General features: G+C 40.7%; 1 protein-coding gene across 1 annotated transcript in view; it reads left to right on the top strand.

Moving 5' to 3' along the window:
- The window catches only part of VWA8 (von Willebrand factor A domain containing 8), a 1418144-nt gene that overhangs the window by 840659 nt on the left and 560795 nt on the right, over positions 1–16690 (top strand). The window contains exons 27-29 of the mRNA XM_078657276.1: positions 800–908; positions 5671–5809; positions 9457–9656. Coding sequence (XP_078513402.1) covers positions 800–908; positions 5671–5809; positions 9457–9656 — 448 coding nt within the window. The remainder of the gene's footprint in view (positions 1–799; positions 909–5670; positions 5810–9456; positions 9657–16690) is intronic.

Genomic DNA, 16690 nt, shown 5'->3' with positions numbered 1-16690 from the left:
ACAACAATAAAAAACAATATATTGTCATATATGTTTGGGGAAAGAGTTGATGTTACAAACACTAATTTAATTTTGCCAATTTGTTCATTTTATGTTAATGTAATGTATATTGTGTAAACATGAATACATGAATAATACATGTTGTTTGATGAACAAATTTGTGTAGGAGTTGAATTAATTGCATGCTAACACGGTAATACATAACATCTTATATACATTCAGCAGAGCACGCAGGTTGTTAGGGTAATTTTCAACCTGAATTATCTTTTGTGATTATATGGTAGGGAGACTGGTAGTTCCCCATCCCTGCGTACCACGCAAGAACTAAACTACGTATAAGTAATAGTAGAGTAGAAGCCAATGGAGTGCGCCTTAGACATTATTTTTTCTAGTCTTATTTCGATGTCTTGGTGTGCCATGTAATTTGTATCGGACCACCATGGATTGTTTTGTTGTATGAGAATCATCGTGCTACTGCATAGGAAGGCCTAGTAAAGGCACCTCACTTTTTGGCTCCTTTATCTTTTAACTACATATTTCTGTGCCGCTTATTTAACTGACAAATTGGCTGAGGTTAGGAAAATGTTATTCAGAAAAAGAAGATTAAATAAAATTGCATAGGTGTTTTAGAAAATTGCTTTAACGTGCTGTTGAGTCAAGTGTAGATACAATTTGCCACTTACCCTGAAACTCTGTTTAGCAAATCATGCAAGCAAGCATGTATGTTGTGTGAATGCAGTTGGTACATTTTCAGATCTGATCCAAACTTAATACCTGATTCACTAATGTCTGTTAACAGGTTACCCCTACCTGAAGTCAAATTCATTGGCCACTGGGTCATCAATGAATCAGGAAACACATGTCAGAAGCTATTGTGTCCGACAGAAACGTGTCAACTAACTATAAAGGTTAGATTTATTCAAGCACTGCTTCTTTTACTTGTTTTGCACAATGTAATGTCTAAAAATGTTTCTGTCCCATTAACAGAGGAAAATATGGAAAAATGTGGGCTGCCATATATATGGGGGTGGTTTGTCTTGCATACTAAGCATGAATATTATCTGGTCAGTTCTCCGCGCCTGTCTAATGGGAGGGCAATTATTCCATCTTTTGAGATATAAATGTCCCCTACATGTGAAACAACCTATACCACTACACTGAGTAACCAGGCTTCACTTGAAACTGTATCCTGATTGTTGCTGGGCCAACCAGGACACTGCTCAGCGATCGCGCAAATCTAGCTTGTGTACTGGGGCCAGGACTGTCCATGGTGATTCCAAGGTCCAGAACCTGTTATGTGATTTGGTGGGTGCACCAAGTGTGCCCTCTTTACTGATATGAGACTACCGGCCCTGTACTGGATTGTTGACATCAAGTGGTGGTGGCAGCCTACCCATTTTTGTAGCTTAATGATACCAAACATACCTTATTTCTGTTTCAGGAATAGTGCAGCCTATCAGTGCCACTGATGTAAAATTCCGCAATGACGTAATACACATACCCGGCTGCGTCATCCTGTGTGTGTGCCGAGTGCATGTTGTAAGGTGGGGCTGAAGAGTAAATATGAGGGTGACACTGACTCAATATTTATTTATTTATAAAACTGAATTTAGCCAAAGCCCAGTGAGTGGCATCTAACAAATGCAAATGACCCTAAGTACAGTTCTCACACAGCTTGTTAAGTGCACAGAGTGACTCCTTCATTCAGGGTTGTCGCTGCAGGAGCCCAAAGAAGATTAGATATGCAGTTATCTGCAAAATAGAGGGACTTACTCTTTGCTCAAGGAACTCGCAGGTGTGCTGGGCAGCCAGCACTTGTCTTCATTGTCAACAGTATTCCATGAACTGAAAGTGCCCACAACAGCACAGTATCGGTTGAACCTGGGCTTCTTTCCTGTAACCTGAAGTGATGACAGTTTTCCACCTGCCAGACAATCTCTTTCCTCTCTGCTTCAAGTTGCAGCAGCAGCAACTGGTTTCTTGATCAGATTAGGGGTATAGTCATTATCTTCTAGGTGAAAACCCCAAAGATTCTGCCTCTGGCCCTAGGATTACTCCGTGTAGGCATGTAGAACTCTTCCAAGAAAAAATCGTATCTAGGAGAAAAACTTATATCCATTACAGTGGCAGTTGGATGTCGACCAACTCCGTAATAAAAATAAAAGTTGGCACCAGAATTTTGGAAGCGTCCAATCATGTTAAATGCATTACTTTCCTTTTTGGTGGTCCACAACTCTGTCAACCAGCTACAGCAGTACTGTCACTCCAGTTTGTGGATTGAAATCCAGACATTCTCTGGCCACAGAAGTGCAGCACCTGGGACTGCTGTTCCTACATAAAGAAGTCCATCTCTTTGTAGTGGGTGTGCAGTTTTGATCCTGCCCATGGCCACAATCTTTGGGTGAGTGTTGACTCTCTGGTAAGTGGCTGTCCTACTGGATCTGTCTTGGTCCATGTCATGTAAACAAATAAAAGCCTTTGTGCGCCATTCAATGGAAGTACATTCAAAATTAAATGCTTGTAGGGGTCTGGAAGGGCAATCAAAAACACAAGAATCCAGGATAATGGAAAAAAGCATGGAGTGGTGCATCAGGCTGCACAAGGCAGGACATTTGTCCTCAAAACGTTGTTTAAAAAATTGCTTCCGGTAAAGGTAATTATTTTAGGATATTTATGTGTTTAGCAATGATGTTTGAGTTAATAAACTTGAGTGCCTGAAACTACTAAAGTCAGAAATTTGAGAAATGTAGTTGGTCTATTTGACAAGGAAATGGTTTATTTAGTAGGACTCTACTGCACTTCTCTGCATTGCTGATATATCACAGACTGCACCCTATGGCCATAGCACATCCAGGGTTTCCAGAGTTTCATGTTGAAAGGAAACTTTCTGAGGCACAAGCTGCACTAATTAATTGTTTTGTTGTTTGGTTTAATCTAACCACTAAAACAATCTACATTTGTAGTGCTTATTTCTGACCGAACACAAACACATATATTGAGTTTTCATGTTTAGAGGGACATTTAATCCAGTGGCCCCTAATGGATAGTTATTGACGAGCAAGCCCAGCACCCAAGAGACTGCTCATTGCAACGAATGAGGCCCCCATATCGGTAAAAGTGATAATGAATGATGATGTAACACCTTCAAAGCCTAAGGTAAATGAAAACACGCCTTCAGTAAATTAATTGCAGCGTAGGAACACTGTGATTTAGATAAAACTATCTTTTCCTTAGCGCTATACGGCTCCTGTGTGACCTATAATAGGTCCTTAAGCTTACGCTGTATTTAAACCCCTGGTACAATTTGAACACATACCTTTATTATGCCAGAAGAGATTCCTTGTATGTATAACTTGGCCCATCCCATAGACATTCCAATTCTATCACTTAATGGGAATGCGCTCACTCCCTACATGAATTGCAAGAAAGTCCTTAACTACTTGGCCACTAAATGACCTGAAATAGTTCTAGTTCAGGAGGCCTATCTCTTGCCTTCTGAATCCACAATACTCAAGAGGAACAGGGTGGGTAAGGTCCTATTTGTGTGTAATAGATTGAGTTTGGAATCCTCCTCAACCACGTCACCATAAATGAAGGCTGGGGGTGCGATTCTGATAGAAAAACACTAGCTTTCTCTGTTATGAAGGTTTGGTGTGGTCGGTTCTGGTTGAGACGTATGCGCTTGCAAAGATATTACTGCAGGGAAAGTTATTGGTAGTGGAATCTGCGTACTCTCAGGGTTCTAACGGAAGAGTGCATGTCCAAAGACGTTCCTGGGGGGAGACTGGAGTATTACAGTAGTCCCAGTCATTGTTAGATCTGACTGCCCTGATGGTGGTAACAGTTGAGACAGAGGCCTTCTCAGGGACTTATTAGGGATCATACACTGACTGCTATCTGAAAGTTTTTTACCCTGGGAGAAAGAGTTTACTTTTACTTCATGTATGCAAAGCACATGTATATGTATAGCTTACTTTCTGTAAACTCCTTACAATGTGTGGTAACCAGTGTAATTCTTGTGGGCAGCGTCCCCGATCACTCGTAGTTCTTTTGCATATTGATTTGAGTCTTTATGCCTGCCAGGCCAAATGGTGGTGCATAAACATCTTCAGCTATGAGATTGTTGAAGACAAAAAGAAACTGCAGAGAATGCTCCTTGATTTTCTTGAGGATAATGAGGTTCTGTGATAGGCTGTCAGAAGGAGCTCTACAGGACAGCTCAGAATGAATGGTTTCCATGGTATTTTGCTAGTCTACCCTTGACTGAGACCATGCATGATGGACCGAAGAAACTACTGAAGCTAAGTTGTCTTGCAGGAAGAAGAATAAGAGCAGTTCTCCTGTGAGTGGAGCAGGCCCTGGGCGGAGCCTGCAGCCTGGGTTGGAGAACTGACTCAAAGAAGAGATAGCAGAGGCGTGACAAGGACCTACAACCCTTCTGACCAGGACCAAACACAAGATCCAAGTTCTGTAGGCGATCTTGAGCAGTCACTCTACCTTTTAAGCTTGCTTAACTGTGTTATCCAAAGACAGAGCACATCTCCCAACCTGAGGCTAGAAGTAAATGCTGGTGCACCTGTGGCCCGGTGCTTGCTGAGCATGTGACTCTGCTACATCCCTGTCATATCGAGTAGCCCCTTGCTATGTTTTCTGGCCCTCTTGTTTGCCAATCAGTGTGTAGTGAAGCTGAACATTGAACCGTTTTTGGACCATGTTTCAAATGGTTCTCAAGTTAAACATTTCTAAAGTCTTGTGTCATCTGGACCCTAAACTAAGATTTTCATTAATCCAAGTGGTTGGACCTATTTTCAGTAGGTGATCGTAGTCCTGTGGTTGACCAAAATATTGACTGCAACCATTATAAATTGAGGTGCAGGCTCCTTACTTTGAATAGCACCCCCTTGAGGTGTTCACCCATTTTCCAGCCCTCTCTTGCACACAGAACTGGCAATCCTTGATTGTGTGCCTATGGATTAGGTCCCTTTAATTGTTTTGTGGGGTCCGACCCATCATGGAGTCAAGAGGCATTGGTAAACAGTGCATCCTCATCGAACGCAGCACTTGTGTTTTTTGCAGAACCCACTGATTTATTTTGTTGCCTGTCTCGAGATGCAGTTGGGATGAAGTAAAAGAGCAGACAGGCCGGAATATTCTACTAAATTCTCAAAAGAGTTCATAGCAAGATGCTTGTTTTGTTCTAAGTTGTTTTAACTGCCCTGCCTTTCCACCACTTAAGTAAGCCTTGACTTTTCACCCTATATACCGTTAGAAAGTCACATATGCAAAGCAAATGTTGGTTTTCTAATGGCATTGAACCAGTATCTGATGGCCTGGGACAGTGAGGAACAACAATAATGCTTAACCCTAATGGTGCCTAATATTGTTTTGTTCTACCCCATTGAAAAGCGAAAGAAAAGACCAGGCCAGTGAATGATTTTATTGTATTGTGAATTTTACTTGAACATGTTTACTGAATGTCTTTATATTTTGACTTGTGGTATGTTTAAGGTCCAGAGTATATGTGAAATGCAATGTCCAGTTGTATTGAGAGGCACCACAGTTATGCATTCTGTGGAACTGACATCACCAATCAGAACATCGTAGGATCTTGGTAGCTTGAGTGAGAGTTGGGTTGGTACTTCATCATAATCTGCTGTGTTTTTTGTTTAGGGTCCTGTGCATTTAAATGTTCAGGGATTTCCGCTTGAACGTCACGAAGCGAGGTCCCTCAGCTTCACAGAAGAGCTTGCTTTCTGGCGCTTACCCATAAACGAGGTGAACATAGTCTGTGATGTTATCGTTGCTCAAGGTATGTGAAGTTTGAACCAGACCTAGTTTTTTTAATGTACCTGCCTGCACCCTGTATTACACTGAACCGTTACAGTTGAGCCTGATTGATTACAGCACACCAATGCTAACACAAGCTGACTGAGAAAATTGATTAACAAAAATTTGGAAAACAGGAAGTATGCCATATGTACTTTAGAAAATACTATAGCATTAACTCTAGAGAAAAAATTATACTAAAATACTCTGTTGGTACTATTGAAATCCGTTTTCCCTTATCCTGCCTAATGAGATTCCCCATAAGAACTTGACGAAGAAGACGATGTCACGTAAAAGCAGAGTGAGCAGTTTTGTTGAGAAGCTTACTCCGCATTTGACATTTGCAACGGGTGCTGGAGAATGGTTGCCCATTGTACTTTTTTAAAACACTAAGATAACACCTGTAATCATTTGAGAGGAACTCCCTGCCACTTTTTGCTTTGAATAACAACATCTAAGAACTTCAGTTCATGTTTAACCAGAGGAATCTGACAACTAGTTCAGCTATTTAGTGGCTGTTTTCAGAAGGAGTTAAGGCAAGGTGTCGTCTCTGTTCTTGCTTTTTCTACTAACCAAAATTCATTTGTGTAACAGTTATAGATCTGTGGTGTTTTCTCTCAACACTATGGTGAACATACCAAACTTCATGGAGAGCAATGTCACAGCCATAATGCCTTGTCACGCTCGACTCCCGTCTAACTTCTTAATGACAACCAGCCTCCTCCTAAAATTCTATTCATTAATATTAATTAATTTAAGAAACACACCTTGAGTACCTAAGACCTACTAACCAAAATAAGCAGCTGCATGTGGGCTGCCTAACAGAGGCCTGTTTTGGAGACCACTCAGTCGCCATCCTCAATGGCACTCTCCCCCAAGGATTCAAAATGTCCCAACAGAAGGGTAAAAGGAGAGGAGAGCAAGGCCTTCTTCATGTGGATGAGTTGACTTCTCAAGACATATTATTCAGTGTTCTAGTGGCTAGTGTCCAGCTGCTAATGAATCCTAACCATGGTTCATCACAGCAGTGGTCACCGTCTAAAGGCTCCCTGATATACCACAAGAAAGATGTGCAGTTTAAGAATGTAGATCAATAGATCTGACCAAAGACCAACATGGGCTACATTGATAAAATGCCTACACAACTTTACCATGTATAACATTGTACTGGAACTACAGATCTGATCAAATTAATTTCTCACCTCCTTTTACCTCTCAAACCTACTGTACCATCCTACTTCTTGTAGCAAAAGGGATCTGCCACCCATCTTTGCTATTAACTTTAAGTCACATAAGAATTTGAGGAGACCTATGATGTTTTAAAAGGGATTCTCCTAGTGTCATAGATCCTGAAGCCTTGCTTGGCAACATGTACAGCAAAATATCTACCACACCTGACACAATTGCATGATTCAGAGCAAGATAGACCAAGTCAGGCTTCTGATCTCTCAAGAAGTGGTACAGTGGGGGTCCTGCACAAATCACAACATTGAACATCTTGCCACTGGAATTACTCATTAAATAGATGGGTGTTTCCCTGGGAGAAGTGGTTCAAATCTTTTTTTTCATATGCAGCCAACTAGTGCAATTTGGAGTATTTCTTTTGCATGGTGTTGCTCAATGGACCCATGAACTCATCTCTGTTCTGTCTACTTTTCACCAGCTACGTATGCCCACTTTGCACAACTTTTAGAAAATTAGCAGTTGAACTTTCAAATATACTTCAGTGCAACAGGATACCCTTCAGAGGGAAGACAAACCTAGGAACCGGACTGACATCACAACTTGCTTAGACCATGTGCTGTACTGAATGAATGAATGCTTTGTATAATGCAGTCAAGACTAACTTTCTGATTTGGGGGGAGGGGGGGTCTTAAATAGACTCACTGTCTCCTGAGAGATCTGAGGCAATCTCAACAAAGTGATAAACCTGTGGGTTCTCTCTTTCACTCTTTATTTTGTAGTGGTCAGGATCTTCAACATGCAGTTCCCCTTCTCCAGGAAGTCCTAGACCCCCTTCAAGTTGGCAGGAAGTCTGGTTATGGCACACCTTGACTACTGTAAAATAATCTACCCCTGAATACTGGATAATCTTACAGATAGGCAACAAAGACTACAAAAACATCAGTGAGACAATTTGTGCCTTCACTCTGAAAGTATGATTGCATAAAACAGTGTAAAATGATCAATAAGTAGGGTTCTACTCCATTAATGTGGCAATATTCTGCTTGTAAACACTGATGGCATGATTGTGCATGAAGGCGAAGAGACCTGCAAAGGAAGCAGACTTTCATCCCTGCATTCGCAGAATTACTACTTATTTTCACTACAGTTCACCGAACCCCTATCTGCTCTCAACTTTTCCCACATTCACAAAGTGGAAGCTGCCCCTCGCTGACAGGCTCCACTTTGCTAATTCATACCAGCCCCTTTTGGATGTTGTTAGAGGTAAATCTATTAATAAAGTAAGACCAATCAAGTTTACAAAAAACTATGGGTTTAATCAATCAATCAATTTGGAAAATCAGCCAGTCTCAAACAGAGACGTTCAAAGTTCTGGATTACACGCAGTAGTATATATACTAAGAAAGCCACAAAAAACACGAGTTGCAAATTCCTCCATGATGCAAATAACAAGCTGGGCATATAGATTTTCCCAAAACACGTAAGTATTTCCAAGAATTGTGTACATGCCCATGTTTAGCAGAAACCCCTCTTTTGGGGTTTTCTTTTATTTCTCAGAATAAGGGTGAGATAACATAGAAAAAACATTTTTGTTTTTCTGCATAGCAAGTGATTACCTTTTGTTTTATGTCAATGGGCCCAGCCCAGCCTATCTGACTTTACCATATTCTCAACAGGCTATCACTAAAGCAGAATCCACACTTGTTTGCAGCCTGTACTCAATGCTCCATGGCAATGCAAAAACAATTACTACTGTCGGCTTCTTGTTGTGTTTGTTTAACAGATAGAAATGTGGTGACCTTTTTTGTGACATCTGTACTAATTACTGATGTGTTGTCAAGTTTGAATCTGCAAAGAAATATAATCTATTTATGTGTTTCAGCGCAGCTAAATTGACAATGCAACATTCATGTATGTTTCTTAAAACTAATGTGCCCTGTGACCTAGGTATTTCTGCAGAATCCACAGTTATCTTTTTCAGCACATCCATTTATTAGGCCTTGGCCTGTTCACTACGTACATAGGTTTAAAACTATCCCCCACCAGAAATGTTTGTATTGGGGTTTGGGATTTTATATGTGTGTGTATGTCTCTATAAAATGTATTCCTATTATTTCCCTACATCAAAGTCGGTATCCAACCAGTGGTTTGCAACTGTAGTTACGGTCAATGATGCATTACAATTTGGAGCGGGATTGTGGACACCCCTTTCACGTCCCTTCCTCTTTTTGAATTGCAGTGAGTCACAAAGTGCACATTATGACCCAGAAACACATGTTGTGCCTTTAGTACATTTTGACTTGTAGTTTTGCGGTCATAAAGCATGTGATTTTGTAAACTGTAGCCTTTGTGTAAGGAACTTGATTACATTGAGCTAATTCTTGGCTTTATCGTTCTTGACTGTGTACATCTCTTCCATGTCATATTTCCCTGTTACTTTTGCAGGCGATGCTGAGAGTACTCTCTATGTAGCAGCATGCAATCCAGTTTCCATTTACTCTATGAAAATACCAGGAGATAAAGGCTATCTCGTGGATTTGTATGATATCTTCCCCAGAACAGTTGGAAGTATATGGCAGCCATTCGTGATGGTGGCACCTCTTGGAAACCCCCTGCAAGGACAAGTGATACTCCATGAGGAACAGGTACATTTATGATATATGTGGTCCTGTGCGTCATATGTGGAGGGAAAGAAAAACAGTGTCAAATTTCAGAAAGTGAATCCACAAATTAGTGTAGGTCCTATTTGTGGTACTCATGTTTGTAAGGGTTGTATGTGTTGTGTAGCCCACAAAAGACTGCCACAACTTTCTTGTGGGTGAACCATCATACAACTCGTCGATGCTTGAAGGGAACTTTCATTCTGTGAATCATCAGTCGCCAAGGTAGCCATTTCACAATCAATGTTAAGCTCCTCACAAATACAGCAGCCATCAGAGAATTCAAGGGATCGTTTATTTCCAAAACCCTCTGTGGTAGTGTCAACCTTCTCTCTGGCTCTTGCCCCTCATGCTGTGATGGAATGTGGAGTTTTGATACTTATGCATTCAGAATCCGATCAGACTGAGGGTATGCAACGAAGAGATGACGCTTTAGGTCTTTCTCTTTTCCTGGTCACATGCATCTATTGCTCTACTATTTTTTTCATAATAAACGTTTGCCCAATAAATCTTCAGGTTGTTGCCTCACTTCTATTTAACACTTGCCACGAGTTGTGAGTATTTTAACACGTGGATACACTCTGCTGTTCTGGGGTGGGTGCTTTCTTGCTCATATTTGACCATCCTACAGCACGACCCTCTGTGCACATTTTGTGTGCTGCTCTTCAAAAAGGTAGCTCATAAGCAGGTGCCCTGCAGCCAATATAGTTTCTTTTCAACATTCCAAAACACCACCATATTGGTGATTCTTCATCACTGTGTTGGATTTCATTGTGTCCTTGTATGACGCTGCGACCCACGCACATGCTTAAGTCCAACGGCCATTTTAGGATTTGCCTGGCTTTGACCCAAGCAAGAGTCAGAAACATCGGGGACTTGTTGGATTCTGGTGGCCACCTTAGAAGTTGGCTGGTCTTGTCTCACGCAAGGGTCAGGTATATCGACATATGTTTTCTGCATTCTTATTCTACTGTTGTTGCAAATGATATAATAGATGTATAATCATGGGGATGGGGGAGGCAGAGTGAGAATCCTTTCAGTCTCCGTAGTTAACTCTCTTAATCAGAAGGGGGAAAGGATCACTTGTCCTGCTTAAACCTTGGGTTCACAAGTCGAGGAACTGGTATCTCCCAACAAATATGACCCTCATACACGTGTATGTTGGTAGTTTCTCTTCAGCGGTATATGTGTCCCCGCTTTTATACACGTGCGTGCGTAATCATCGAGTCATTTTTTGTGTTGTGCACCCTCCACCAGGAGGTTTTGCCTTAGGTTTAAGGCAGTAGTGATCGTGGAAAGTGGGGGGTTCAGTGGTGGTGTCGTTATTAAAAGTCCGGACAGCCAGACAAAGGTAATTTAATAAGTCTGGATTCGGACTATGAATAAAATTCTTGGTGCACTCTTCGAAATGGTAAGGGATTCAAAGTGCACTATATATACATGGTTTAAAAAGAGGTCAACATGTTTCAGCCTTTGGTAGTCAGAGGATCTGTAGGCTTTCGTCAGGACCAATGGGGGTGAATAAATAGTGAAAAAATTGTGAGAAGAATAAAGGGTTATTGACCTGATTCTTCGTGAGTTAAGGTTTCATTGTACCTGTAAAATAGAGAACATACACACAAACAGCAACATACAGGGAGATGGGGTATAGGAAAAAACATAATTATGTACAATAGTACCTTTATAATTGTAAGGAACTAGAAAATGGCAATACTTTTCATCATACTCATTTCAGGTGTCAACTCTTCCATTTTCATACTTCGGTGGTCAGAGAAGAATCGACTAGTACTGTAGTGAGGTGCCCATAGTTCTACCATTATGCTTTCTCTTGTGCGTGATCTACGGTGAGAGACGTTATAAAGTGTGGCCGCTTAGTGATTGCGTATAAGTACGCTGCAGACATTCCATGCTGACTTGCCCGATAATTCGAGCGTGTGGTGTTTTGGGTACTAAAACAAACTTAAAACATGCTATTTGTAACCAAAAGTTGTACACGGGACATTATCTCGTGGTTTGGTGATGCGTGACTAGGTTCGTATTAAGTACGTTATGTGCGCTTTCATTTGCAGTGCGTACCTTAATGTTTCGGAAAATTGCTTCCTCGGGGATTTAGGCTGGTCGAGAGAGGCCTTACTAAAGGATTATTAAGAGAATGGTATTACAGGGCGCGGTCTCATACTTGCGGTTTTTCGTGTTCTCAGCGCGCATGGTTTCCTGGATTACCTTAGTGCCTTCTTACTCGGTCCTGGCAGCATGTGCTGACTCTGCCTGTCATCACCCGGAACTACAGTGTGATGCGGTTCCGGGTGGATTTGTACTCTGTGGCGGTGGCGCTAGAAGAAATACTTCAACTTGTAGATCGATCTACAAGAGGCATTAATCTTTTTGCTTGATATATTAATTTATATAGTTAGTGATAAATATGGCACTGTGCGAATCGGATTTACGTGCACAAATTAAATATCATTAATCGGGTTGGGGGAGAAATTTTTTTTAAGTAAGCTTAGAATTCTTATCAGTCATTTTAAGGTAGGCTAAGATAGGCACGAAAACTACTACGTAATTGAGGAAAGCACAATGATTAGTTGTTGCTCTCATGGGTCACTTGGACGAACCTGCAGTGATAGGCAGGGTTCTCAGGCCACTCGAATAACGCACTTATGGCAAAATGGTATAACTGGGGCTTTGAATATTAGATCATCTGTTGAGGGACAACCAAGGAACAGAATCGTTAAGGCCCTGGGTATCTCTGTTTGGCTTTACGGCATGTCATCCCAATATATCTCATGTTGCAAGGGCATGTGATCATATATACAACGTGGCTAGTATTGCAGTTGGTGTGTTTTTTTAGTTTCCATAGGAAGTTTGGAAGTAACTGCAGTTCTTCTGTTGGTTCTGTGGTAGCACAAACTATACAGGTACCGCAAGGATAGTGTCCAGTAATTGGAGTGTTATTCCATAGGCCTGGTTGTTGTTTCTTTTTCTTCGGTGGTGGTCTGGTGTGGACCAGTAGGTCTTTGATATTGCTGCTCCTTTTGTTCGCAAATCTTGGCTTAGACCAGGTCAAGGTGTTCGATGTTATAATCTTCCAGTTGCGGTTGATTATTTTCTTCACCTGATTTGTTATCGGGCTGTAGGTTGTGACACATGTAGTTCTGTCATCAGTCTGTTTTGGGCGACTTTCAAGTAGAGATTCTCTGGGTTGATTCCTAGCTCGTTTTGCGCAGGAGTTGATTATTCTCTTAGGGTAATCTCTAGCCGTTAGTTTGTCACAGAGATCAGTTGCTTGGGTTTTGTAGTCCTTTATGGAACTTTTGATATAATAGACCCAAGTAAAACCCATAACTCACTAACCTATTAATTACTAAAATACTGGTACTGTAAACAACAACTGAGCCACAAATATTCTCCTTATGCTACCGCATGGATTCCCAACCAGGCTACTGCGTATTGCAGTATTTTAAAAATCTGTGCGAGAAGCTCTTCTAATGGCACAGTACATGCTATATACATTTGATTAACATAATATAGTACAACATAACATTATATTTCAAAAATGTCTTTGGCATATTGCCTGCTAGGGTATTGTTCACTACAGGTTGGCATTAAAGCCCATGTCTGAAAGAATATGTGCACTAACGAAATGAAGTAGTGGGTCCAGTGCACAGCTGTGTTGCACTCTTCTTAAGTGTGAATTTCACTTGGGTAAATTAGGTGCTCCTGGGTGTCGTCCTCCGCCCAATGGACGAGTAATGTATGAAACAAAGAAGTGCTATCAGTGGAACCTGATAGCATCCCCTAGGGCACACTAGATGGCAATTCTCGCCTCCACAATTTGTAAAAAGACTGAACGAAATGAAATGTCTTGGTTAAATCAAGTGTTTATTCATCCATGATGTTGAATTTCAAAATATCAATCCACATATTTCATCATATGCTCTCTCTAGCTCCAATGCATTTCGGACGTGTGTCCTTCATCGGGGAGCATCTAGGAAAAAACGACATACACACAAATCGATATCTATACTCACTGCATCACAAAAAGTTGTCAATAATTAACTCAAATACATAACGAAAAACAGTGTGAAAAAGCATTGTGAAAAAACATAATAAAGTGCAAACTCGTGCAGGGATTAAATAAACCTCGTGCAGACCCTTAAAGGCTGCGGGGAAAACAGTTCTCTCAATTAACACAATGGCCAGCAAACTCCCTGCATGTACATCAAGGTACGTGATAGAGTATCCTACACCGCTAAAAGAATACACCCTTTGTTGTTGAAAGTACTCGCTAATTTCTACCGAGCATAATCGAATTTCACCCAAACAGTGTTACGCGCTTAAAGAGAACATGAAAACGTCCCCAAATTTTAACGCTGCGGGTCAGCTAGTGGTGCTTCATGAGTTACATGCACGGATTATCGTGTATCACGCTGCCTTGCGTTTAAATGCCGCCAACTTACATTCAAGAAGCATCGTGGTTGCGGCGTCCTAAATTCAAAAGCGCTGCGCCGTGAGCTGGAAACTAACCCGGAAATCTAAATACCCTGCCAGTACACGTGACACGGGGTCAAATGCTAAAACTAAACGAAAGACTATCCTGTGGACATTATGAAACATGAAAGAAAATACCCAAAGAACCTAAATACGAAGCTTCAATGGAGATGCAAAAATACAAAAGCATTCATAATACATGTAAATAGTAACAATAAATAAAAGTAAAAAAAGGGAGTGTACAAAAGACAATAATTGGATGTGAAAATGTGGTGATAAAGATTAGCAACAAGGAGCAGGGTCCGAGAAAAAAACCCAGTGCGGGTAACTGCAAGACTTAGAGGTAACATGAAAACTCAATGCGTTCATTAAGCCCGAATGGCTTCATGGACTGTGATCTGTATATCCAGTAGTTTTCTCTTTGAAGTAATTGTTTGTTATTGTCCTTTCCTTCTTCTTTGTTAATCACTTCAAGAACGGTGTACTTCAATTGGGAGATAGAGTGTTTCATTTCGTTAAAATGAATTGCAACAGTAGATTTTGAGTTCATGGTCCGGATGTTTGACTTGTGTTCATTAAGACGTGTTTTAACTTTGCGTTCTGTTTTTCCAACATACGTCTTGCCGCACGGACATTTCAAAAGGTACACACAATTGGTAGTATCGCATGTTGCAGACACTCTTAAGTGAATGTTGTGCCCTTTCATGGGATGTGTGATTTCTGTACCAGTGATTACATTATGACAATTGTTGCAGTTATTGCATGGTCTTGTACCACGAGATTGGACAGCCGGTGTTTTTGTCTCTTTTAAGATTTCACCTAAGTTCTTGCCTCTGGTATAAGCAAATAATGGAAACGGTTTAAAGATGTCATTGAAATCAGTCTCAAGTTGTAGAAGTGGCCAATATTTTAATATTATGTTTTTGTAGTTTGTGCTCACATTGGAAAATTTTGAAACTACGACCACCCGGTCATTTTTGGATTTTTGTATAGATTTCTTTAAAGACTCCTCTCGTTGCATGGGTATGATAGATGTTTTTGCCGCTTCCAAAATTTGATCTGGATAACCTCTAGAGCGAAATCTTTCAGACATTTCATTGATTCGTGATACTGAGGTGGTGGGATCTGAAGTTATGCGTTTGACTCTCAATAACTGTGATTTTGGTAAATGTTTTTTCAGGGATGGCTGGTGAAAACTGGTGTAATGCAAGGTATTATTGCGGTCTGTAGATTTTCTGTAGATGTCAGTGGTTATCTGATTGTCAATGAGTGTTACAGATACATCCAAAAAATTGACTGTAGTAGAATCTATGGTCCAGGTAAATTTTATCCTGTCATTGCTGTGGTTTAGCTTATCGAGGGCTGTTTCCAAGCTTTCTCTGGTGTTTTTCCACATGATGAAAAGGTCATCAATGTAACGTACGTACATTTTAAGATTATTGCTCCATTCAGACTTAGACCAGATGTTTGTATTTTCAAAGTCTCCCATGAAAATGTTAGCATAGACCGGAGCTGCAGAGTTCCCCATGCTGGTGCCTACGAGTTGCAAATACCAGTTATCTCGGTGTTTAAAATAACTATGGTATAATATGAAAGTCATCAATTCCATTAGGAAAATTTTGCTGGCTTCATCCACATCTAATTTAAGTACTGCTTGTTCAATGGCGTCTATGCCTTCTGCGTGTGGGATGGAGGTATATAATGCACTGACATCCGCCGTGCATAGCCACAATTTCTCATTTGGACAAATGACTAATTCTTGTAGTTTGCATAAAAAATCTGTTGTGTCCTTGATATAACTAGGTAATGCCTTGACGATAGGTTGTAATTTCTTATCCAAGAATTGTCCAATCGGTTCGTGGATACTACCACGTGTCGATACTATAGGGCGAATGGGCGGATTCTTCAAGTCTTTATGTATCTTAGGCATAGCATAGATCGACGGACTTCTGGGATGAGTTTGAAGAAGAAACTTTCCAGTTCTTTGATCAATAATGCCCTGTGTCTGTGCGTTTTCAATGATGGTTTTCAACTCTGTAGCGAATTGTTGTGTCGGATTATTAGGTAATTTCATATATGTCATTTCATCAGAAACGTGATCCTGTAATTTCTGGTGATACATAGATGCGTTCATAATCACTATTGCGCCGCCTTTGTCAGCTTTAGTGCAAACTATTTGATCATTTTGGGCTATCGATCTCAGGCGATCTCGATCTTTTTGAGTCATATTTTTGTATGTACTTTTGTTGTAGTCAATGCTTATCAAATCCTTTTTCACAAGTTGTTCAAAAAGATCGATCGTCTTGTGGCTCACTGGAGCCTGAAAGGTACTCGATGGTTTTAGACCCATTAATGGGTCTTCTTTTTCCTCATTTTGTCGTTGAACAACATTCTCAAAAAAGTGCCTAAGTCTCAGTTTTCTAACCAGTTTGAAAGATGCGATTTCTAATTCCAAAAGGTTAGATTTATTGGCAGGTACAAACGAAGTGCCTTTCTTTAGTATACGCATATCTTGACTGGAAAAAGAG

Source organism: Lissotriton helveticus, chromosome 8, assembly GCF_964261635.1.
Source record: "Lissotriton helveticus chromosome 8, aLisHel1.1, whole genome shotgun sequence".
Lineage (NCBI taxonomy): Eukaryota > Metazoa > Chordata > Amphibia > Caudata > Salamandridae > Lissotriton > Lissotriton helveticus.
Note: the sequence above shows the minus strand (reverse complement) of the source record. Positions and strands in the feature narration are given on the sequence as shown.